Below are 25513 nucleotides of genomic sequence, written 5' to 3'. Positions count from 1 at the left end.
ATACAGTGCCAAAATGAAAAATAGTTTTGAGAAGGATTTTGAAGGTTAAAAAGGAAACCTTATTGACCTAACTTACAAATTTACTTCAAAAAGCAAAGTAGAACATATTAACATAACCATTTTAACAGAATATTTCAAACTTTTGCTGAAATTGTGAATTTCAATAAATATTTAGAGATGTCATATGATACTAATGGCATATAAGAAACCTTTTCTTTCACAATTTAATGACTCTATGGTCTATTTGGTGGTTAGTGTTTAAAACAAGGGAGCTGATTTTTATTGCATTTGTGGTATATCAGCAGTTCCATTTGACATTTAATTATAAGCCAATCTGTTTTTCTACTCGGAAGGATATTTGTATAATGACCCACCCTGGGATTTTGCAGGCATGTTGCCATTCTTCCTGAAATGCTTATCTATTTCTTGTGAAACTCTGTCAGAAGGCAAATGGGGTGTGTTCAGATTTAATTTTTTTCTGTAAGTTAAATTTTTTCAAATACTGTGTTTATAGAACTTTCAATTAATAATGTTTGTCAACATTCATTCTGGACATCGTAAATTGTGGAGACAACAAAATCAGAGAAAATACAGTTCTGGGCCTTTGTCAATGTTAACATTACTTAAATTAGAGGGCACACTAGAACAAATTAGATTTGTTTTCATACATAGAGGTTGTATGTATTTATCTTGAGTGCAGCAAGATTTTTGCTTGCTTATTATGTTGCTGAGGATTGGATCCAGGGCCTTGTTCATGGTGGGCAAGCTGAACTACGCGCCAGCCACATAGCATGACCTTTATTTACAAATTACTTTGCTAGCCATGCTCCATGTATCTTAAGACATCCAGATGAAGAAGGATATTGGCTTCTCAGTCTTGGCAACCTTTCAGTAATGTCATGGGAGGTTTTAATGAGTAGATCCTTTGCGATTAAATTGGATTGTGAAATTCCAAGGAAAGGAAGATTCCACTGCTCTGCGCTTGAACTTGCCCTTTGTTATAATAACCCTGCAAGCTAAAGAGAATTCGTTTGAGAGAACACATGGAAAGTTATGCAGCGGTACAGGGTATAACCTGTACTATAGCAGCTGAGTGTTAGTACCCACTGTGGCCTTTCGTTAGGCTAGCTGACTATTTTGTTGGTGCCTGTTGTAGCTAAATTAGTTGTTCCTGGAAAATTCAGCTACTGCTAAAATGTTGATCAAAGTTCATTACTAGAATATGTTTATTTAGAGGTCCACTTTTCTAGGTTATTTGTGATCTGTTGTTTATTTAAATAAAGCAACCTCATGTTTTATATAATAAAATTATCAATTAATATTTACCTACTATTTTTACATTCTTGGAATTCTACCTTGATGTTTTTATCCTCTGGCTGGTATAATATGAGAGGAATTAGATTGCTTCTGGTATATTAAATAACATGCAGTAGGGAGACAGAGGAGGAGTTGGAGGGGAGAGAAGGGAGGTCAGTTTGGTCAAAATACATTATATGCATGTATAGAATTCTCAATTCTTTAAAAAGTAAATACCCTTTTAAATAAAGTATCAGTAGCTTTCTCAATTGTTAATAAATACAGCTATCATAGTATAAAATATAACAACATGAGGCTGAGCTCTAATCCTAAGCAATTTACTTGAACTTTGAAGCTCCTGTTTTGAAAGGTGAAGATAATGATAGTTTTATTTTATAAGAGATACTTGCTCAAAACCAATTATTGTTATGGTTTAGTCCACCATACCAAAAGGCATATGGTGCAAAATAAGAACAGATTGAAAATAGCAATCCACTTGAACTATAAATAGCTGTCACATGCCTGGGATTTTGTCAGACTTTCTTTACTTGCACATTCATTGCTGGTCACATATTACCTGCCAGATGCTGCAAAAACAATATGGATTAAAAACAGGACATGGTCATTGCTTTCACTGAAAGGAACCTGGTGAATTAATTAAATTTATTCTTTAATGTAATAGTTACTTTTCTCCTTGTGGCACAACATCCTGGCAAAACCACATCGGGAAGGAAGGGTTTATTCTAGCTCACAGTTGGAGGGTATGGCCCGTCATAATGGGGAAGTATGGTGGCAGGGGCTTGAAGCAGCTGGGCACATTGCATCTATCCAGGAGTAACAGGTGATGATTTCCCTACACTTGGCTCACTTATTCAGTCTAGGACTTCTGCCCATGGGATGATGCTTCCCATAATTATGATGTCTCTCCTTCCTCTCAATTATCCTAAGCTAGATAATCTCTCACAGACATGCTCAGAGGCATGTCTCCTAGCGAATTCTAGATTCTGTCAAGTTGAAAGTTGATGTTAAGCATCAGCATATAGCAAATACATCAACTTGTTGAAGTGATTAAGAATATGAATATTAGTAAATTACTTAATAAGGGACTTAGTTCAACCTGAATATAATTGTTAACCTTTAGAAAGAGGCCTAGCACTGGTAGATATGCTCATGAATGTTAGAATAGGCAGCTACTACTGGAATTCAAGATTCAGGCTGGGTTATTGAAGAACTGCCCAAGGATCAGGAAGTCATGCTACTTTCCCTTTTAATATGGGGATTGCCTTACCCTAAGAATGAAGGGCATGGGTATATTAACAAGCAGGATTGCTGCTTTGTCTCCTCATTTGAACTTGTAGGGTAGAAAGACTGAAGAAAGACAGTAAGTAGTATGTGAGATTATTGGGTCTGGTGGCATTTGACTTCTAATTACATGAACTAATGAGAAAATTGTGAATGATGAAAACTGTGAATTATAAAGGTATTGATTCTGATCATTTAATATCTTAAAGTGTATAAGTAGTAAAATTCTATTGATGACATTTCTAAATTGCCAGAGGTTTATGGCTCATGTTTTTTTTCTTCTTTCTCCCCCAGAGCATCTGCTGCAGCCAAGCCTGAGCCCGTTGCTGTCCAGAAGGTTTGTATATAGTTCAGCATCACTAGGCTCAGTCTGACTTGAGCCACTGTTCTTGCTGTTTTTATCTTGGGTCATATCAATGTTCGGTTTATAGTCTCGGCACAGTTTTACTCATTTTTTTTTTTCCCTTAAAAGACAAAGAGGAAAGTAGACTCCAGAACTTAAGTTACTGTAACAGAGTTCCCTAGAGGAACAGAACTGATGGAACAGATCCATATGTATATGTATAGAAAGTGGATTTATTAGAATGTTTACAGAGTGTAGTCCTAGTCCAGCTTGTCCAGCAATGGCTGTCTACCGGCAGTACATCCAGGTATCCAGTAGTTGCTCGATTCATGAAGCTAGATATCTCAGCTGGTCTTTAGTATGCGCTGGAATCTGGAAGAAATATGCTGTAATGCCAGTGAAGGAATAAACTTTCCAGACAGGCAAGAGCAAGCAGGCAAAGAGAGAAAACTTCCTTCTTCAGTGTCCTTTGAACCAGCAGAAGGCATGGCCCAGATTAAAGGTGGATCTTTCCACCTCAAAAAATCTGGATTAAAAGTGGTTCTGTTTGGGTTTTAGCTAATCCCAGATGTTGTGAAATTGACAACCAAGAATAGCCATCATAGTTACCATTTGTAATAATACTATAAAACATTATTTCTAAGCCCCTACGGTGTCAATAATGCATGTCCAAATTCCTTTCATATTTACTTTTTCTATATTTACACATATATTTTCTAAAAAGCTAGTAAGTAGCTACCCAAAATGAAGATCATGCCATTCTAGAATGTTCTTGAATTAGGTTATTGGCAAACGCCCCATTTTTCATTATACATCTCACATTACCGCAAACCAGTGTTTATAATCATCTGATTTATTCTCATTGAAGTTTTTCTCCCTCATTTTTTGGGCAGTATATTCAGTTACTCATTCAATTTACTTGTTTCAGCCCTAACTTACTTTTCTCAATTAATGAAAACTTACAAGGTTTATATTGCCTTTTTTTTCTCTTGCATTTGAGTTACCAGTATGTATTTCCTTTAAAGATCTGATTTTCTTCTCAGATGGTAGAATAAAAGTTTTTTTTTCAGTGCTGTAGAAATATATTTCATTTTAAAGGAGAAAGCTTTGAATATGTGTCCAGGTAAAGGTTTACCAACACTGGTGATTTTTTAGAAGGAATTTGTCTTCTTACTAGTCTTTGACTTCTGGCAAATATATAATGTCATGTTTTTCCTCATGAGACTTAAATATTTTATTTTGGAAAAAGGGAAATAATTTTATTTTAGTTGTGAATAATATCTTAATGCACCCAGGAATGGAAACAAAAATGGATTATAGGAGAAATGCAGGATAATTATGTTTTGTTCATCTGTTTCACATTTTTTCCCCCAAATTCTTTAACCATAATAGTTGTATAACACATACTTTGAGTTTGGTGAATTACTCATCCTTTTTTTAATTGAAGAATTTAAAACTTGGAGATTTTCATGACTTAAGTAATTATACAGTGGAGAGAAAGAAAATAATGTTAGAAATATGGAATTATAATTGAAGCTTTAGGTATTTTAAAAATAAGATGTTTCAGTTAGTATTATGTTTATGTGTATTTAATTATTCCTTTAAAATTTATCTAAGTTGACATTTGATGATGGTCTTTAGGGTTTTTTTTCCCTTTTCTACATAAATGAAAATGTGTTATGCATTAGTGTTATGCATGTTGAGATCAGTTAGCATGCATGCTGTGCTGTATCAACTCATTGTTTTTCCTGAAAACGTATTTGGGCTGCTAACGTAATTGTGTTTGTCTTTTTAAAATCCACTGTGTGTTTGTTTGCACTCCATGTGTTTTGCATGTCTTTGCTGTGGTTTGTATGTGTTTATTTTTATTTTGCATAGGGTGAACCGAAAGAAGTAGTTAAACCTGTGCCCATTACATCTCCTGCTGTATCCAAAGTCACTTCCACAGCCAACATGGCCTACAATAAAGCACCACGGCCCTTTGGTTCTGTGTCTTCACCCAAAGTCACATCCATCCCATCACCATCGTCTGCCTTCACCCCAGCCCATGCCACCACCTCATCACATGCTCCCCCTCCACCCGGGGCCGCTGTCACTCCTCCCCCATTCTCTGCATCCGGACTGCATGTTAATGCCACTCTTAGTGCTGACCAGTGTTCATCTGCACCGAACACTGGTAAATCTGCAGTTAATGTCCCACGGCAGCCCACAGTCACCAGCGTGTGTTCCGAGCCTGCTCAGGAGCTAGCAGAGGGACAGAGAAGAGGATCCCAGGGTGACATTAAACAGCAAAATGGGTAGGTGGCCAAGGGTGGTTTCTGCTCTTTCAGATAATTTCCAGGAAACAATCTACTTTTTCTTCAGCTGTTCTTTGAAGAAAGATGAAGTTATACTTCTTGTGCTAACAGTGACCTTTATTTATTTACAAAGTACTTGTACAAAGCAGTTAGAAGTTAATCAGAACTTAATTATGCATTTTGATGTGTTCAGAGCCTGCAACATATTCTGAACGTTTCCCTCCAAGTTCCTGCACAGTGTTGAACAGCTGGCACTTATAATGCAAGGCAGATCTATCCCCAAAATTTCCATCCTTTTCTTGGTCTCCAAAGGTTTAGGCAGTGATTGTAATTGTTCTCAGCATGCATATACCTTCTTGAAGAGAGAGGACATGAGTTTGTAACAATCTCTCTCCTCTGGGAAGCAGTCTAGAAAGCTGAAAACAAGTCTGCTTCTGACTCACATCTCTGTATAAGTTATTAGCTCAAAGCAGATAGCTAACATTCTTTTTAGGTATATTTTATCAGGAATTTATTCTTCAAATGCAAATCGGTAATTTTAAAAAATGAGCAATGTTCAGTACCAGAAGCAATATATAGATTTTTTTTAAGATGAATGCATTTAAACTATAGAGGATGTTAAGTAATAGTAACAATTTTTGGAAATTAAGTTGCAATTTTTTGTTTGGGCATTGCATTTTTAAAAATGTGTTAAACATACTAAATTATTTGAAGCCCCAAGTTTTAAGGTTGCACATGTGTTTTTGAAGTCTTTATTTCTAGGTAGCTAATTTGGGTCTTTTACAATTCAGTGAAGCTATTTGGAGGCGAAGTGATCTGCATACAATTTTAGTTGGATTCATTGTGATAAAGGTACTTTTTAAGGGAAATACTATGTACATGTGCTGGGCTTCGTGGATGCAAGTCTCCAGGAAATTTATAATTAAAATAATTGTGTAGATAGGCCCATTCTGAGAGATCTAACCCCTCTGGAATGTTAACTCACTTAATGAAGAGGATGTGCTTGCTGTGGAGTTGTTGCTATGGCAGCACCTGGGCTCTGAAAGAGGAGGTGGCACAGCTCCAGGCTGCTGCTGAGGGAGCAAGGAAGGTTACTGGGCTGTGCATCTGTGGCTCTGTGCTTGTGGGTAGCTTTTTTCAAGTATTGATATAGACATCGAAGTCAGTTAGTGCCCTTCTCAGAATGTTATGTCTTCTCTGGTCAAAGGCAAAGAATATGTATATGTTTGGTTATATTTATTCTTGTATGTCTGTTTTATGACAATAGATGCTAGAGTCATCAAACTAGGTAACCAGAAGAAGGTGATGTTGCCTGTCAAATGCTGAAGCAGAAGTTTACTGTGTTTATAAAATTCTAGCTTGAGTAGATAGAAAGTCCACTGGAGGTAGTCATGTCTTAACTAAAACCTTTTAATCTTTCTGGAAATTTTATAATAAAGTCTTTTTGAAGTAAAAGCAAAGTGAAGTTATGGAAAAGTCTTGAGTTTACAAAAAGTTTCAATTTGTGCGTGGGAAACATTCCTTTGGTAATTAGACTTGAAAGATGGCGAGCTTATTTCAGGCCAAAGTGACAGTGCTGTAGTTGCAGGGCCTTGGTGGCAGCTTCCTAATGAGTAGGCAAGTACTCACCAAGCACATGCCTGGTGTTCAGCACAGCGCAAAACTGAGGATAAAAGGGATTATTACATGTTTTGCATCATTAACAAGCAAGCTACTGCTTTGCATTTGCAAACTGAGAGTGTATAAAAATAGCTTGCTTTCAAATGCTGTCCAGATGTTAGGACAGTGAGAACACAGTTTGGTGCATTTGACATTCTAAGGCGACTCTGTAGTGTTCCTTTTGTTAATGCATTTAGACTGGAGAAGTAAAAAGTCACAAACTTGACTAGTCAGCAGTGTGTCTTCCTTAGTGTTTTGTGGCATTGATGTACACTTTCTCCACATTAGGTGTCAACCTGTTTCTGTTAGATGTGTGACTGGTTGACTTCCCAGATTTTTATGATGTCAGTAAAACAAAACTCTCGTAAAGTTGGGAGTGATTGCTCTGTACTAATTACTTTTAAAATAGCACCCACCAATGACCAAATGTTTAGAAGTTCAAAGGGATACAAAAGTAAATGGCCAAGTTGTCTTTTCCTCAAAGCATCAGAACTGTTATTTTTTAAGTGATGAGAAATGGTTGGCTAATTTGCCAGCTTTATAGGTATCCCACCTAAATTTGTGTTGAATCAATAAACAGGAGACACAAACAAATGCTTAGTGGGTGAAAATAATAGGATATGAACTAGCTCTTTCCCTTATAGTAAGAAGTCTGGCTAGGGTATTGGTAGTTTTGAGAGTAACTGTTAGCACTGTATAAGCATCCTTTTCTTGTAACTAGTAATGATAAGGCACTTTTAAGAAATTTCAGTCTTTCTTCTACATATAAATTATTGTTCTTGGCATGCCCTTCTCTCTGCTACCCCCTTACTCCATGAAGAACAGAACAGGGTTTTATATTCCTGACTGGGAGCAAGCTGTTTTACATGAACTAGATGGACTGGTTTGCATTTCACTGTCCACATGCCTTGCATTATAATGTGCCACTGTTCTCAGGAGGTAAGGCTTTTGTGTATCCTATATTTCAGTTTCTTTGGCTGCAACTACTAACAGTTCGTATGTGGTGCTTCAGAGGATCTGGCCTTGAAAGATGCGAAAGTTAATGATATAATCAAATAATGGTTTAAAATGCTTTTCTCTTTACAGAAAACACACGTGACAAAGTTAGTATCTGCATTACTGGAGAGGAGATATGGTGATTTATATATGAGTAAACAGCATGACTGCTCAGTTTTTGCAAAATTAATTAAATTTTGCAAAAGAATTGTAATTTAGAAAAAACCAGTTTCCAATAAGTTTGGTTTGCATTGGTATGTTATAGTGAATTGCTTTATAGTAATAAGTAGTATTGTTTAAGTTATAAGAGATGTGTGGGTTTGCTGTGCAGTGGCTGAAAAAGAAAATGCTTGGGGGAATTCATTCTAATTAGTTAAGAGTGTTACAAGACAAAAATAAGAAACTATAAAAATTTGTACCAATAGTAAATAATATATACAAAACTGAATTATTTCCAAATTGACATCAAAAGCCAATAATTTCTTGATAAAATTCTCTAAGACCTTTTTGATTTTCCTGGAGAATTAAATCACCTCCTCCCCATCCTAGCCCCCATCCACACCACAGAAGGACTACCTTGGGTAGTCCACAAAGTCTGGCATACCAAGCTGAGGAAGGGCCTAGCCCCTCCCCCCTGCATCAAAGCTGAGCAAGGTATCCCACCATAGGGAATGGGCTCCAGAAAACTAGTTCATGTATTCTGGATTAGTCCTGGTCCCATTGCCAGGGAACCCTCAAACAGATGAAGCCACATAACTGTCACCCACATTCAGAGGACCTAGTTTAGTCCCATGCAGGTTCCCCAGCTGTCAGTCCAGAGTCCTTGAGCTCCCACTAGCTCATGTCAGCTGTCTCTGTGGTTCCCCATCATGATCTTGACACCCACCCCCACCCCCGCTCATATAATCCTTCCTCCCTTTCTTCAGCTGATCTCCAAGAGCTTAGCCCAGTGCTTGGATGTGGATTTCTGCATCTGCTTCCATCAATTACTGGATGTTGGTTTCTTTCTAATTTACTGTAATCAATTGATTGACCTGAGCACACTGATAAAACACTCAGACACTGTGAGTTACTGTCTATTTAAAATAAACTTATTATATATAAAAATTGTCTAGCTAGTAGGTTCTAGTCTAGAACATAATTTGTTTGTAAAAAGGAAAACATGCCACTTGAAATAAAAAAAAGACAATTGAAACATTTATATTAAATAGATAGCTTCAAAGTTCAAAATTCAGATCCATTAAGTTAGTGGGTATTATTACTCTGCATTTTACTGTGCTTCTACATATATGACAACCACCTAATTCTCATTCAGCTGAGTGACCAGGAATATATTTTCTTGTTATGCTTCTTGTACGGGAGCCAAGATTTGATCCCAAGCCAAATATGAATGTGTCTTCCATATGTCACCTGTTGTCACTTGAATGTCTTTCTATCATTTTGATTTGGTATCTGTTTGTAGAGACTACAGACTCAAGTTGTGACTCTGCAACTGAATTAATATGCATAGGCTGTACTTTGAAAGCACTGTTCTTGAGTAGTCATGGAATATTTCCCCCTACCAACTAGTATTTGAATAGCTTTCAGATACTTTCAATATAAGCCCTAAAGGACAGAAATACGCAACCCATTTTACCGTTGAGGAAAAGGAACCTCTTATACTTTGCCTATGACATGGGAAATGGGCATCTTAGCTAGTACAGGTTATCTGGCTATCACATTGACATTGCTATATATGAAGCTTATCTATTTGAGCATTATTTTCTAAAATACGTGAAAATATTTGTTGATTATATTCTACTTAATTTCTTTAGGTTGAAGTCAACTATCTGCTTATACCCTTCAACACAGAACATTGTCTGCACAATTTCATGTTAACACAAAACTTTTCCCCTCAACTTTTAAACTGTTGGAGTGTACATCTACAATTGTATATAAGAGATTATGTTGCAAAGCAATATTCCTGCAAGGTGGGATAGGAAATGCTTTACACCAGTGTTTCTCAACGTGGCAATCAAGTGGCCTTTTCATAGGTCATAGGACCCTTTCTTAAGACCATCAGAAAATACAGATATTTACATTATGATTCATAACAGCAAAATTGCAGTTATAAAGTAGCAACAAAAATAATTTTATGGTTGGGGGTCACCACAACATGAGGTATTAAACAATATTAAAGGGTCACAGCATTAGGAAAGGTGAGAACCATTGCTTCTAATATGAGAGAAGGGTGAATACCTCCTTAGTGTATCCCTCTGAGCCCTCTGTTATGTTTGTGCTGACGTCAACATGTAGGAGTACCACAGCTCTAATTCAGTTTTCACATTAGAACTGGTGGGCAGTTTTTCTTACTTTGTTTATAATGAATTTCTACTCTAAGTTTAGTTGCAGAGTCGAAGAATCAACATGTTCTTTGACAAAACAATATAGAATTTATACTTGATTCTCTATCTAGAGTGGAACACAGATGTATTTGTTTTTAATAATTCTGCCCATGTTAGGCTATGTGAATGAATTGTGTCTTAAAGTTCCCCTTCTTCCTGTGTGATTCACTGAGTTCTTTTACCATATCAAATGAGACAGACCTTTCTGAGCAATAAGTATATCCCCAGTAATACAGAGCTCTGTAGTTCTCACACTCTACTTCTAAGGTTCCTGGGGCTTCTGCTTGAGGGTGGTGCTCGTGAGTAGAAGGGAGGAATGTGAACACTGATAGAGAGCCCACTATTCCTAGTCTGCTGTGCTTTCTACACTTGCATCAGCCACTACGTTTAAAAAAGAAAATTCAGTGTAACAGCCTCTTATGTGATGAGATTATAGTTGCTATTAATTTATACTTGTATAATATGAGACTGAACAGTTTCTTTTCTGATGTTAAAATGCATCCTAAATTGATTTCTAAGTGATATATCAGATTATACTTTATTATGTGCCTTTGTAGAAAAATAAGAGTTTGATTCATACTAAAATAACTTTTCCAAAATCCTAGGCATTAAAAAAATACACGGTTCTTTCTTGGTATTCAGGAACTTAGGACTTGAACTAAGGTTTATACATAAGGTTGTCAGTGTTTTGTGGGATAAGCACAGCTGTCCAACTGTTGTCCTCAGAGTAGCAAGGCAGCAGAGTTTTGACTAACATTTCGCCTACTTGTCTGTGCCCCTGTGATTATTTTGAAGCATGGTGTTCATGTGCCATCTCTTAAACTGTTTGGGGTCTGCTGTTTCTTTCTTTCTTTTCTTTTTTTTTAAATTCTTTTTCTCCTCCTTTTTGTTTCCCCTCTCCGCTGTCCCTGATTTCCGTCATCCTGGGAACCTCCATGTCTTCTCTATCACATCTTTCCTGTATGTATTATTCCTCTCCAGTAACCCTGGCACTGTGTAAGTACTTAACTAATGCTTTGTCTTATAATTTCCATCATTCTCTCTCTCTCACTTTTCAACTTACTACCCCAGCAAATCTTCTTAGTATCATCTCATTACAAGAATTCTCAAGTATATTAAGGAGTATTTTAAAAACGGGCTTTTCACACTAGAAGCCTTCATATGAATCAGTGGGTATGTTTGGAATGCCCACATCTCCACAGTAGAAAAATTGAGAAAAGCTCACTTAAGGGGCGTGGATAGCATTACAAGCAGCATGCACTAGAGTTAGAGATATAGTTTAGGTATCTCCCTTTTTAGTATTGTTTGAAAAAATACGTGCAGACGAGCTTCCTAATTTTGAATGTCTATATTTTGAAATAAATTACTTGCTCTTCAGAGTTAAATTTATTCTATTTTCAAAGATTTTAAAAATTATTAATACTCCTTTTTAACATAATCATCATATTCAAATTTTCACAATGAGAAAGCACTATATAAATGTTTAGAAAATTTCTGTTACTTAATCTGAAACGTTGAAGCTGTGGTGGTAAATGCCATAAGGTCTAAGATATACTGTATTTTCTATACACTTGTCATGCTAACTACTCCATGGTATTATGTTATTATTCTTAGCTTGAAGCCATTGTTCCATGTTTTTATAGATGGAACTTGTACAGAGGCTAAAACAAATCCTATGTGTTCCATCCCCATCACTGCACGAGCTGAGTGTGACTGCACACACCTGTAATTCTAGTCCTGGGGAGATGTAACAGGAGGAGCAGAAGTTAAAGGCCTGTCTGAGCCACCTACCAAGTTCTGAGATCAGCCTGGGCTGCATGAGAACCTAATAAAAGAACGTACCCTTGATATTGGCAATAATTTAAGAATAAACAGTGCTTACTGACTAATTAAAGGGAAGTTTAAAACTTAATAGATTTATTAACTACTACAATTTTTTTCAAGTACCTACATAAAATTAAGAGCTGCTTTATATATACCAAAGGCTGTGTTTTTATAAATAACTTCTGCCTTTTTCTTAGTTTCTGAAATTTTTATCTGTTCTTAAAAGGATTAGGTGTTGCTCAGTATTTATAAATGTCTGTTAGGTAGTTCACTTCAATAATCGTGACGTATCAATGTAAACTGTGTGTTTTGCTGTTTTTCTGCACACATGCTGGTTCTTCCTTTATGTATGTCTGTGACTTATACTCACACATCGCAGATAATTTTCTAGTCTTCCTGAAAGAGCAGTATGATGATTTCTCTAGGTCTTGACCCGTGGAAAGCTGTTTTCATATATCATCTACCTTATTTATTCCTCAGAACCACCTTTAGACACAATTCCCATTTTTCAAATGGGAAATCTGAGACTTAGAGCAGTTAAGTTACTTCTGTAAAACACATTGAGTGGAGGACATAGTTCTTCACTCCAAAGCCAGTGTTGTTAACTTGGAAAAGCTCAGTTGCCGAGGTAGGCTTTTGATGCTGTGACTGCTAGAATGCTGGCAGTCCTGTGACATGGTGATTGTCTATGATGAGTTAACCTAGCAGATCTTACATCCACATCTGGCCACATTTAGAACATTTGCTCTACTCAGATCTTAGGGTAGCATTCTGCCAGATAAGACTTGAGCTTATCTGTTTATTTTCTGAAATATTTGGCATTTGTCTTATTTCAGGGGAAGTAGAAAATATTTATTCAATTGATCCTGAAATGATAAGTAATAAATATTGTGATTTCCTTAATATTTATGCTATATTAATATAAATATGAATGTTCTTGGCAAACTCGGTGTTTGGATATCATACTATTCTTGTCTTTGGTATATATTATCAACCTTAATTCTCAGAAAACTACTTTATGTCTTCTTTGTTAATGAAAACACTGAGGCTCAGTGAGATGGACTTGTCCAAAATCACACTTGTGAAGAGAAATGGAGGCAGGATGTCAACCTTGGTCTGTTAAAGAAACCACAGATCTTCATTGTGCTCACCTGGAACACACTCTTTTTAGGATTGAAGATGCTGTAAACACAACTGGGAAAGCTGTAGAACATAACACTTAGGGTCCTTTCCAAAATTTCCAAAATTTTTAGAATTGCTACTTCATCCATACAAAGAGATATGGTCATTTAAGTTGTGAAAAACAATCCACTGAAAGATTCTAGAATAAATATTCATATTTAAGTGGCTAAATTGTAGTTCATATTGTTTTATATGGCACAATGATTTCACATTGTTAGGTTTTTTTTTTACTGCTGTAGACTTTCCATTGTCTGTTTTCCTTATTCTTCTTCTCTCCTTTTCTTCATGTTGGGGATCTTTCTTCTGCTGCCTCCTTCTGTCACTTAAAAGGAAAATTCCACCTAAACGGTAATCTTGCTGTGCAGTACAACCTTTTAGCATTGTTTGCACTAACCTATACATCTGTTTTACTACTATGTCTATTTAGAAGGGGATTTTAATTGAGTGTATTTATACAAACTGTGTATATAAGAGGAATATTGAAAAGTAAATGTATAAATTATAACTAGTTCACTAGAGACTTTTTTTTTTTTTGGTCATCAATGCAATTAAAATTGTAATTAGTATTTTTTTGCTTTTTTTCTAGCCCACCGAGAAAACACATTGTGGAGCGCAACACGGAGTTTTATCACATCCCCACTCACAGTGATGCCAGCAAGAAGAGGCTGATCGAGGACACTGAAGACTGGCGCCCACGGACTGGAACAACTCAGTCTCGTTCTTTCCGGATCCTTGCACAGATCACCGGGACCGAACATCGTGAGTAAACTCTAGAAATCTTAGGAGATGCATGTTTTTGGCTCTGATAGCAACATCTAAGCTTATCAGCAGTTATGGAAAAACGGTCCTGGCAAAGACTGCATGTAAATTAATTTGTATATAGCAAGATTTCAGGTCGGGGAGTTGCATTGAGAAGAGGGGGTGTACTAGCCTTGGTATGTAGCCAGTGTAAACATGGTATGGATTTGTTTTAATTGCTCTATGTAGTTTCAACATTTGACATTGATTCATAATTATGATAATTATGTAAGTGATTTTGAAGTTAAAGAACTGAAAAGTTAATTTTGGATCTTATTTAATTGCAGTGAAAGAATCTGAAAATGACAATACAAAGAAGGCAAAGTAAGTTCTCTTTTAATGAATGGAATGCTTTCTTTTCATGAATGGTCTCAATTTGTTGTTTTCAAACTTTCAAGTGTAATGTTACAGTTTTGTTGTTTTTGTAAATAGAAACTAAGCATTTAACCCATGGTGCCTTTAGTGTGACCTACACATGCAACCTACAGATTTCCAAATTAGTTGATACTGTCCAGATTTTATGTCTAAAGCATATTCGCTTTAATATTGACATAATGAATGGGTACAGGGCATTTGGATGATGTTTTACTAACAGTATAAATCTCCTTGATCGAGTTCCTGAGTTGTCTTGAACTCTCTTTATTTGGTGCATAAAAGAATATTTCCAAGAGGACTCTGTAGATTAATTTCTGTATTTCCAAAAACTCTCTACTTTTAAACACTGCTATTTTTAACATAACAGCTGTCTGAAATTAAGCTTTTACAAGGCATGTTTTCTGCATGGTTGGAATTAGTATAGAATCTTTTTCTTTCACCTTCTTATGACTCTTCTATCACTCTTTTTTTATTTCCACAGGGAAAAGATACCCCTTCACGTCTTTAGTCCCAAATATACAAAATTACGTGACTGGCACCATGAAGTTTCAGCACGTGCTCTTAACGTACAGTGACTATGAGCCTTGCTTCCCCCACCCAAGCAGCCAGCACATACCTTTCATTCACCTTTTCTTTTTTCAGTTTCATAGCAGTATCTGTTTTACATTTATCTCATGAAAACTAGAACATTTCTATACTTTCCTAACAATTTCCAATTGTGAAAATAAGAAGAAAGGACAGGTTTTGTCCTAATTGGTAGCTTACAAATGCAAAACAAAGTAAGAACAGGAAGTAACTAGACCCCTTCAGTGTATTTACACCTATTGTCACTGTTTCGGTAATGATTGTGGAGCAGGAAGTCTTTTTGTAAGGTTTATCTGGTTCGTCGGTTGAAGCAGAGGTAGATGAGCAAATAATGTCCTTGTCTAATTAGGAAAGTGATTTCCTTACATTATTACCTTTCCCAAGTTTACTTTCAAGTTCATCATTAAGGAGTGTTCAAAGTTGATTATAAATTCTCCTAAGAGAGCAAATGTGAGGAGGCGGAGTCATCAGAGAAGACTATTGGAGCTCACTGTGGACTTGGGTGTCTTTAAAAGCCTCCTGCTAAGGTGACTACAGAAAGCATACTCTGCCCTTGCTTGCAGTGGGGAACCACAGTATTCTTTTACTTTTAGTTAAGTTTAAAGATCCTGTCATCTTCTGAAGGAAATGTATGTAAGCTGGTGGGTGTTTTCATGGACTATCCAATTTCTAGGTGTAAGACATGTAGAAGATAGCTTTGCTTCATCTTTATGTTGGAGGAAAATAGTATAAAATGAGTTTCAATTTAAATGTTTCTGGTACTGGAGGAATATTTTAGTGTTATAAACTACTGTGTGTTGCTGCTATTCTTACAAAGCTGTATTTTGAGCAGTACAGGGAAATGCAATATCTAATTATAACTGCTTTCTGCCTTGTAATATAATATACTATATATTAGATCTAAACTCAGTGATAAATACATTTTGAAGTTTGGAAAGAACTGTAATAAAGTTGTCTGTACCTTACTTCTGTACTTGTTTCTTTGAGGCTAGTGACCTGCTGTCCAGGGCTGGTTAAAACATTGCTTCAGGAAGATGAGTAACTACCTTGTCTTTTCTTTTGGAGAACATTTTCAATTCATGAAGTTACCGAAATGTGGAAGTAACACATGGCAAAAATCCAGACTCCCCTTTTGTCCTCCGGAGTTGTTCGTTATTTAAGGCAGCATCTTATGTGAACAATATATAACTGGTCTTCCTGTGACACAGCCAAGAGTCCTTCCTTGTACAACAGTGATTACTGGGGATCTGGTCTACATTCAAAGATCAATTTTTACTTTTCCCAGTGTTCTTTACTTCTGTGTCACCATAGACTAGAAAGAAGTATGTGGATAAGTTGAAGCAACTAACATTAATTTTCAGTTAGTGATTTGTTATTATGCAACAGTTGGCCTGTCAAATGCACTTGAAAATAGTTGTAGGATTTAGTTGCCCCCCCCCCCCAATGATATGAAGGGCATGAAGGATGTCCTCTTATTGAAGCATTTCCTCAGATATTCGAAGGCTTGCCTACTCGTGCTTTTATTATCCTGACTTTAGACCCAGTTTTTACTGCGTCTCTATCCAATGGAAGAAACTATTTCTTTTCCCACTTTTCTGTGCCTAGTAATGATTCATTATTTGAAACACAGTATCTGAAAGAAGATTGAGTTAGAGTCACTTAAAAATGATGTATCAGAGTAAGGATGGTATCTTCCCACCAAAATCCAGTTTTCTTGAGTAACTATAGAATTTGATGAACCATTAGAAAGAATTTTAGATAAATAAAACATTTTTTCTAATATAGACAAAGAATATGTGTAGAACTTTTTTTTTTACTTGAAATAGACGGTGTTGAAAAAAGAGTTGAGTGCCTTGCCTAATGTCAATAGTGTTTATTTAATATATTGTCGAAAGTGGAGATGACTGAAATGATCTGCATGGGAGTGGGAATCAGCGTCCAGCCAGCATCAAGAAGATGTTCCAGTTCGTCCTGCCAGAACTTGAATTCCTGAGTCCAGTGACTCTTCTGGGAGAGTGTATATTCTTAGCTCAAAATATAGGCAGATATTATAAAAGTTGACAAAAAGTATTTTGTAAGGATAGTTATCTGATTTATGACTTGTTTGTCCTTCTTATACAGACTTCATCACAAGCTTATTTTTAATATGAAATTGGGAACTTACTCTCAAATGATTCTCAACATATTTTCCCATAATTTTTACTATTCAGAATATGGATGTGTCTTACACAGTCATATACTTTTGTTACCTCCCACATATATTACTCTTGTGATCAGGTTCATACTCATTTCATTATCATTATGCCTTTTAAGAAAGCTCAAATATATATATCTGATATATATATATATATATACATATGTGTATATCTGATATATTTATACATATATGTGTATATCTGATGTATATATACATATGTGTATATCTGATATATATGTGTATATATCTGAGCTTATATAATAAAAGTCATTATATTAGAATACAGAATAGCTAGTCCATTTTTTTTCATTCAAAAGTATAGAATTAGGTTTTTAAAAATAATTTGTTTATTTTTATTTTATGTGTATTATTGTTTTGCCTGCATTTATTTCTGTGTGAAGGTGTCGGTCCCCTGGAACTGGAGTTAGAGACAGTGGGTTCTGGGAATTGAACCCAGGTCCTCTGGAAGAGCAGTCAGTGCTCTTAATCATTGAGCCATCTTTCCAGCCCTAGAATTGGGTTTTGTCCAGACAAGTAATTTTACACTTGCTTTGTTTTTTATATGATTCATGACCACTCACTCATTGGTTCATTCATTCTGTGTTCATTCTTTCAAATGAGTAATTATTTGAATGTCAGGCACCAATCTGTATGCTGTGGATACCATAGTAAACAATGGGTAAACATATAAACAGGATGATCCAAGGTAATTTTATTACCAGATAATAAAGTAGGCTAATATAAAACAGATTTGGCGTAGGCAGGGCAAGATTGCTGTAGATTATCTGGCAGTCTGAACTCAGCCTTGATGCTGACTCTTTGTAGGGAGTAAGAACTAGGCTGTGTGATGATCTCAGGCAGAGCTCAATGCAAAGGAGCCAGGTGGAGAACAGTGTGGCAAGGCTGTAGATCAGAGAGCACAGTGCAGCTGAAATGCATAGAAGAAACAGATCCATAATTCTTAAGCATGTAAGCAAACAGTTTTTATTCGGAATTTAACCGCTTGAGTAAAATTCAAAATGAAGAATCAGTGCATTGGGGAGGGGGTTTGCCAGCTTGTTAAATAAAGTGCATACCTAGTAGTCCAGTCCTGACTACTGTCAATTTATTATTTTTTCTATTGAGATTCAGTGAAGATTGAGATAGGGAAAAAGGCTTACTGTACTGTCTTTGTGGCATGTAGGGAATATAATATGCTATAGAACATAGATAAAACAACAAAGTTTGAATGTCTAAAACTTGGCCTGTGATACAGGATTCATAATTTTGCTGGTAGGTTTAATGATTCTGTTTTCTCTGTGAAAAGCTGGCTTGATTTATCTCATCCATTAAAATTTCATGATGCAATTAACTATTTCCTTGGTGATTCCTTGCAAAAAAGGCATCGTATCTTTTATTGTCATTAGAAATAGTGAGAAACAGCTCAATAAAGTCTGGGTTTTATGCTCAGATTTGTAGCTGGCTGAGTTTCTACCTCTGTGGAGGACCTGATAGCTGCTTCTGGATATGTGTGAGCCAGGCAACATTACTCTGTGATTCACCAGCTCCAACATTCAGTGAGCTGATTCTGTTGATATGGGGAAGAGGAGATTAAAAAGCCTAATCATTTCAACATACTTAGAGACAGCTCATAATAGCTGTTGTATCTCCAGGACTGCTGTGGCTGGTTACCTGAGGCTGCCTTCCTCCACAACAGCAGTTCACCCCTGTTGAGTCCCTGCTACCAGGCCCCTCCAGTTCTTGAATTAAGAGGCACTTCCTAGTAAGCACCTTCCATGCTAAACTCTGAAAGGCGGTCACCAGACTTGGTTACACAGTTTCAACAGCATGGTCCTTTTACTAATCTTCTCATCATTTTTGTCTTCAATTTCTTTTCCTTTCTCCTTGATCTTCAACACAGACCACAGCCACAAGATTAAAGGAAGTCTTTGAAGTAAAAGATTAGTTACTGTGCATGAAAGTTAAAAGGAAGATTGTTTACTTTTTTTTTTTGCCTTGAAATAAAAGTGTTTCTTTGTTGATTACATTATAGGCCATCTAGACTTAATGAATGGGTCTTGTAGTTAGAGCTGTGTCAGTGAAGCAATAAAGGAAGAACTCTTAAAAGGAAAATCATTGAGTATGTGTAATGCATATCTAAAATATTAGTTTGAATGTTGTAAATGTAAATGTGCAGCATTTTAGAATTCTATGTATTTGCCTTTTGATGAGCCATTTAATAAATTTTATCTGGGTGCTTCTGTTCTCTGTACATCGTTAACTTTACTTCTTGGTCTCTCCTAAGGGTGATGCTACTACTCTGTATCTATCGTTAGTGAGTTGGGTAGTATTCGGGTACACAAGGCTAGGAGGTGTCGTCAGGGGACGTTACTGAATGCCTTTTCACATCAATTGAAGACATGTTCAGCCCTCAGTGCCAGTGGTGTGATACTGGGAAGGACTGGGTTGAGTGCTGCTGTTCTCTACCAGAGCTTTCTTATTCCACCTCACAACTTCACTTGCATATTCCCTACAATTCACCCTCTCCACAGCCACCCCACAGTGGAAGTAACTCACTTCTGACCTAGTTTACTATACAGATTTTAACTCTCTTGGTACCTCTTTTTGTGGTTTTACTGGATGGGTATTTGTCTACATATCTGGTCTACCTTGTTCCTGGAAGACAAGGGTCTTCATATAAAAATACAAATTGGAAGAAAAGGCACTCTCATAGGTATAGTATTTCCTCCTGGATGCATGGAGTAGTGAGTATATAAGTAAAGGCCTGTACAAATCTCTGGAATGATTAACCTTGAAGATGTGTTAGAATCTATGATTCTTCTCCATCTACCTCTTAATCAGAAATAGTCTGTATTAGGCAGCCCTGGCACAAGATGCACATGTTAAGTGGCTTAAGCAGATGGATTAATTTTCCTTATAGTTCTGGAGCCTAGAATTCCTAGGTCACCATACCAGCAGGCTTGGTTTTCAGTGAATGCCTGTTTTCCTGGCATTTTAATTTTCCCTTCTTCCTCTTATAGGACACCAGTTATATTGAACTTGGGCCCCATTTACCCCTAATTACAAATTTAAAGAATCTGTGACCAAATTGAATCACACTGAAGACTTCAATATATGGATCAGGGTAATAATACAGTCCAGTCCTTAACTATACCCGTGGCCTTTCCTCACACTCCTTTGACACTCAAGATGTAAGTCTGGAATAGAGTTACATGCCTTGGACCCATTTGTAAGCACCGTCACAATCTTTGGCGCTTCTTTTCCTGTTTTGGACAACAAGTATTTGTCCCCATGTCCTATGTCTCCAACTAGAGAATAAGCTTTTAGAATGTAAGCATCTTAGCATTCTCTGCTGTACTTGATATTAACAATTCAGTTACTAATTGACTATGCTTGCCCATTGTTTTCTTCTCTGCTAAGTAATTAGGAAAATTCGTTATATGATAGTACACAAGTGCAGTTGAATCAGTAGTAGGTCATTTTTTTTGTTATAACATCAACATGTTGCTTACATTAGAAGTAAAAAATTGGACCTACTAAGTGTCTTGAAAGGAAGAGTATGGTACTCCGGTTATGTAATCGCCTGTAGTTGACTCTTTTCTCCTGTTGTTGTCTGTTCATGAAGCAGGCGTGGAAGAGTGTTTTGTCTGTCTGTTTCGTTAAAGCAGCCTTTGCTTCTTAGTCCTTCCTTTGTGTTTATGGGATGCTTCCACAGGAGTGCATGGTGTCTCCTGGGTGGAGAAAATAACTGATCTTTGAAACAGATGGATACGACACTTAGTGCTCTGATTGGAAAAAGGAACAGAAATCATTTGTCATTCATGTTTAAAGAATCTACTTTATGTTGTGGACTTGAGAAAGGCAACAGCAGAGCCAGATGTCATTAGAGCCCTTGCTTCATGTATAGGAAACCCTGGGTTTGGTCTCCAGAACTGCAAATATAAATAAACAAGCTAAGAACTATCATGTTAATAACATAATAGAAATAGAGATGATGATGATGATGATGATGGTGATGATGATGATAGTGATAATGATGATGATGATGATGTTGGTGATGATGATGAGTGGTATACTAGAATAGAAAATTATGGGAAGCCATTGAAAATTTTATTTAAAAATGACTTCCTTAAAATATATTTATATGCAAAATATATAATTTGTCAAATGTGATACAACTTACTTAAAATTAAAAGATGCCCCGCTTGGTCTCATAATTTTGTCTTTCTACTGAATAGGAATATTACTATTTCAATGTGCAGTTTATATGTAAATAAATATAAACTAGCATTTTACTTGAGCAAGAGAAATTGCATCACTTTGTTAGTTTCTCACTTTGTTAGTTTCTCACTATGCATGGGTGCTGGGAGCTGAACCCAGGTCCTCTGGAAGAACAGCTTGTGCTCTTCACCTCTAAGCCATCTCTCCAGCACACATAACCTTGTTAGAGTCCAGCATAGTTCGTCAGGTGTTTTGTCTCCCTTTCATAATGAATGATGGATCCTGAGTACTTTACAGTGAAGAATTATAATGTGGTACTGGGATGGTGGCTCAACAGGTAAGAGCACTTCTGTGTAAGCATGAAGACCAGAGTCATGTAAAAAGCAGCCAGGCATGATTGTCTGTGCCTGTAACTCCAGCACTGGGGGACATCAAGATAGCCAGCCAGGCTAACACAATGATGAACTTCCGATTCAGTGAGAGATGCTTTCTCAAGGCGGTGAGGAAAGTGGTATGTGAAAGAAGATATCCAGCATCTGCCTCTGGCCTCCACATGAGTATGCATGGGCACACTTACCCATACACTCACATGTTACAACACATATCACATGTACACATCACATACAACACACACATATTACATACCACACACAAATACACACCCATGCAGGCATTATAACATAAGATGTGGCTTCCCAGTTTTCAAAGAATTAAAATGATTGGCAGGTGATGTACCTGCTTTTCCCTTTAGTGTAAAAGGCTTCAAACTGGGGTTTCCCGTTATACCACATGAAGCTGAAATAGTTGTGGAGTAAAGAATGTCCTTCTCAGGGCTGTCTGTAACACCAGTTAATATCCATATGATTCCTGGCATATAACCATCAGAGTGGGATTTTCCAATGGAAGAATGGATCTAAGTTCCTTCTGAACAGAAACCTGTCATATTTACACACTCAACAATTTAGAAACAAACTGCAGGAAAGTTCCCTAATACGTTCTTTCACAAGTTAATGTTTTTTGCTTTGTTTTTTTGTTTTTTGTTTTTAATTTCTTCACAGGTGAAGAAATACAAGCCTGTAAAAGGCAGAAAAAACTTTCTGGCCAATTTCATGTCTTCATTATTGTTCTATTTCAGAAACATCGGTCTCTTGTTAAATATTAAGATATTTAAGACACATGCAGGGACTGGAGAGATGGTTCCACCAGTTAAGTGCCCACCCTGCAAGCGTGGGGACCTGAGTTTAGCCCCCTGACACATGTAAAAAGCCTGTTGTGGTATGTGCTGGTGAGGTGAACACAAAGGCCTGGGGCTTGCTGGATGGATAGTCTTGCTCAGTTGGTGATCGCCAGGTTCGCGGAGAGGCCATCTTAAGGTGGAAAGTGATAGAGCAAGACACCACATGTTGACTTCTGGCTTCCATATGCACGCGCGTGTGCGCGCACACACACACACACACACACTCCTGTGTACACATATGTACAGATACAAACACACAAGGCTACATGCTAGTTGAGTATATTTGTTACCCCCAAACTACATAAGCTCTGCAGAGGAAGTGAGAATTGTTCCAAATCTGATATTTCATACATTTTTATGAGCTCAGTTAACAATCACACTTAAACCCAGAGGACAGAATGCCAACACCTCCACATCAGTCTAATTTTGGAAAATGATTCTGAAAATATCCAGCTGGAATTCCTCAGCTGCTCCTGTCTCAAACATCCCTACATGATATGTATGAAAATCTGGAAAAGGATCATAGGTCAAAAATGGGTACATGAGCAAGTCGTTTTTGTGGGTTGCAAAATACAGAGTATTTGTGTTTGATCTGCCTTCATGTTCTGTTGGTAAATTCTTCTGTGGTATAGCAGCTGTGGGTTGGTGACAGTAATGCAGTTGTCGCCATCTGCTGAGCATAAGGGATCATTACACTTGAGCTCCTGAGAGCAGTCCTGTAGAAATACTTGAGACAAGACAGTTTCTACTTACTCTGTATTTTCATGTACAAATTGTTCTCTGCATAGTTCTAAAAACTTTGTCAAAATATTTGTGACTTATTGCCTCTTATAAAGCTCCTTTATTAATAAAAATCAGTATTTGTGATTTGTAGACTTGACTCATCTGTAGAGTCCAGAATATATACCAAGTGGCTTAGAACATGGGCAAGCTTATAGATCAGTAACCCTTAGTTATGATGCTGCTCGGGTTAATTTTTCCCATCCCTACCTTCACGGAAGTAAACACAGTGCTGTTTTTGTCTGCTTGAAAATGCAATATCAAACACGACTCCTTCAGTCTTTCTAACATCAACAAGCCACAACCTAGAAAACTTAATTAGAAGCGTTGATGATAGACAGTTTCACCATGATAGTCTTCATTTGACCTCTTTTGTTTCTAGTTCATTTCACATATTTCAGCCACACTGATACTTCAGAGTACTTAGTTATTCTGCCTTTATCTTTATATGAAGCTTCTTTATTATGGTAGTGTGATTTTTATAAAAGAAATTAAGCTAATACATTACATAATAAAAAGTAAATGACGTGGAAGGATATTTTAGCAACTTAATTTTTCTCTCCTTAAAGAACTTGATTTTCAGATTACAAGTATTTCAAAGCCACTGTTGCTTGTCCCTTCTCTATTTTAATACATGTTGAAAGCTGTCTGTTGAGCTACCCTGTGTCTGCCTTAGTGATAGGTTCTCATCTCACAAGTGCACTCCATTGTTCTTTGGGGGTCTGAATTCACTTCTTTGCACAGAACATGTCAAGGGTGGATAACCCCGGGGAATTTTTGAGCTAACTTTGTCTTTTCATGCACTTTATTATTTTTGACAGTAGTCTAGCAATTCATAAAAGGAACCTAGAATGAACTGAAAGATTTTATAACTTCAGATCTTGGTAGACAGTGAGTAATTTGAAATTTTAATACAGAAAAGGAACATGTTTAGACAGATGTGATTAAAATCAAGGGTAACAAACTGCAAAAAAAGGAATCAAACATTTGTAGCTCTTATAAAGGAAATTGGAAGCATATCACATGATATAAAGAAAATGTACTTGGTCTAGTTTGCTTTCTGTTGCAAGGAAACTTGGGGAGGAAAGGGTTTATTTGGCTTATGCTTTCCAGGACATAGTCCACCAGGAAGTCAAGGCAGAAGTTGAAGCAGAAACCATAGAGGAACTCTGTTTACTGGCTTGTTCACTTCTCATGCCCAACTAGCTTTCTTACACAGCCCAGACCCTCCTGCCTAGGAATGTACAGCAAACAGTGGGCTGGCCCCCTCACATCAATCTTAGTCCAGACAGTTGAGCACAGACATGGCCACAGGCCAGTGCTTTAATTGAGGCTCTCTCTTCCCAGGTTACTTGTAGTTGTGTCAAGTTGCTGATAAAGACTAACAAGCATATGCCTCTCCCTAAATAAATAAAGTATAACTACCCAACAACATTAATTTAGGGCATTACAAAAAGGAAGAAGCAGAAACAGGTGTGGCATTTTCAATAGTGATTGTGAAATTTGTGTCTTTATTGAAAGATGTAAGGGAGCAAAAATAACCCAAACTCAGAAGCACATACTCAAAGGTTTTGATTTACTTACCTCTGAAGAAATTGATGCCTAGATATAAGCTGATTCTAAGTAGTTCTCTTTGGTCATATTTTCCTCAGTGATTTACATGTACTTTAAGAAGATTGCTATGGAGTGTTGACTCTTTTTTAAGCTGAAAAATGGGAAAGAAAATAGAATAAGCAGAGGCATATATTTTTTTTTCAAAAGGGAAAGGTTACCTTCTAACTCATAAACTAGTTTAAATTTGGGCTCACTTGGTGTGAAAAAGAGAAACAGCCAACAAATGCTTACCAAGTACTTACTTTTACCACTCACTGTTCCAGGTACTAGATCATAGCAGACGGGGAGGGCTGGCCAAGCATAGAACAGCATCCAATGCGACAAAAATTTCAGAGGAGGCTTTAGTTTACAGTGTAGTGTGTACATATATATGGCAATATGATGAGCACACTGAAGACTGACCAATAGATGCTGGTTAGGGAT

General features: G+C 36.8%; 1 protein-coding gene across 15 annotated transcripts in view; it reads left to right on the top strand.

Moving 5' to 3' along the window:
* Positions 1-25513, top strand: part of Pdlim5 (PDZ and LIM domain 5) — a 180792-nt gene that overhangs the window by 97481 nt on the left and 57798 nt on the right. For 3 of the 15 annotated variants that reach the window (XM_052730473.1, XM_052730468.1, XM_052730470.1), the window contains exons 4-9: positions 2893-2935; positions 4820-5238; positions 11259-11273; positions 13614-13631; positions 13870-14042; positions 14369-14405. In XM_052730473.1, the coding sequence (XP_052586433.1) occupies positions 2893-2935; positions 4820-5238; positions 11259-11273; positions 13614-13631; positions 13870-14042; positions 14369-14405 (705 nt within the window). Of the gene's footprint in view, positions 1-2892; positions 2936-4819; positions 5239-11258; positions 11274-13613; positions 13632-13869; positions 14043-14368; positions 14406-14937; positions 16007-25513 lie in introns of those variants that run through there. The other 12 variants (XM_052730478.1, XM_052730476.1, XM_052730479.1 and 9 more) reach the window with 9 other exon arrangements.

The sequence above is a fragment of the Peromyscus californicus genome, unplaced genomic scaffold, assembly GCF_007827085.1.
Source record: "Peromyscus californicus insignis strain IS unplaced genomic scaffold, ASM782708v3 Scaffold_9__1_contigs__length_137607984, whole genome shotgun sequence".
Lineage (NCBI taxonomy): Eukaryota > Metazoa > Chordata > Mammalia > Rodentia > Cricetidae > Peromyscus > Peromyscus californicus.
The sequence above is the reverse complement of the archived record's forward strand: the minus strand, read 5'-3'. Positions and strand labels throughout refer to the sequence as shown.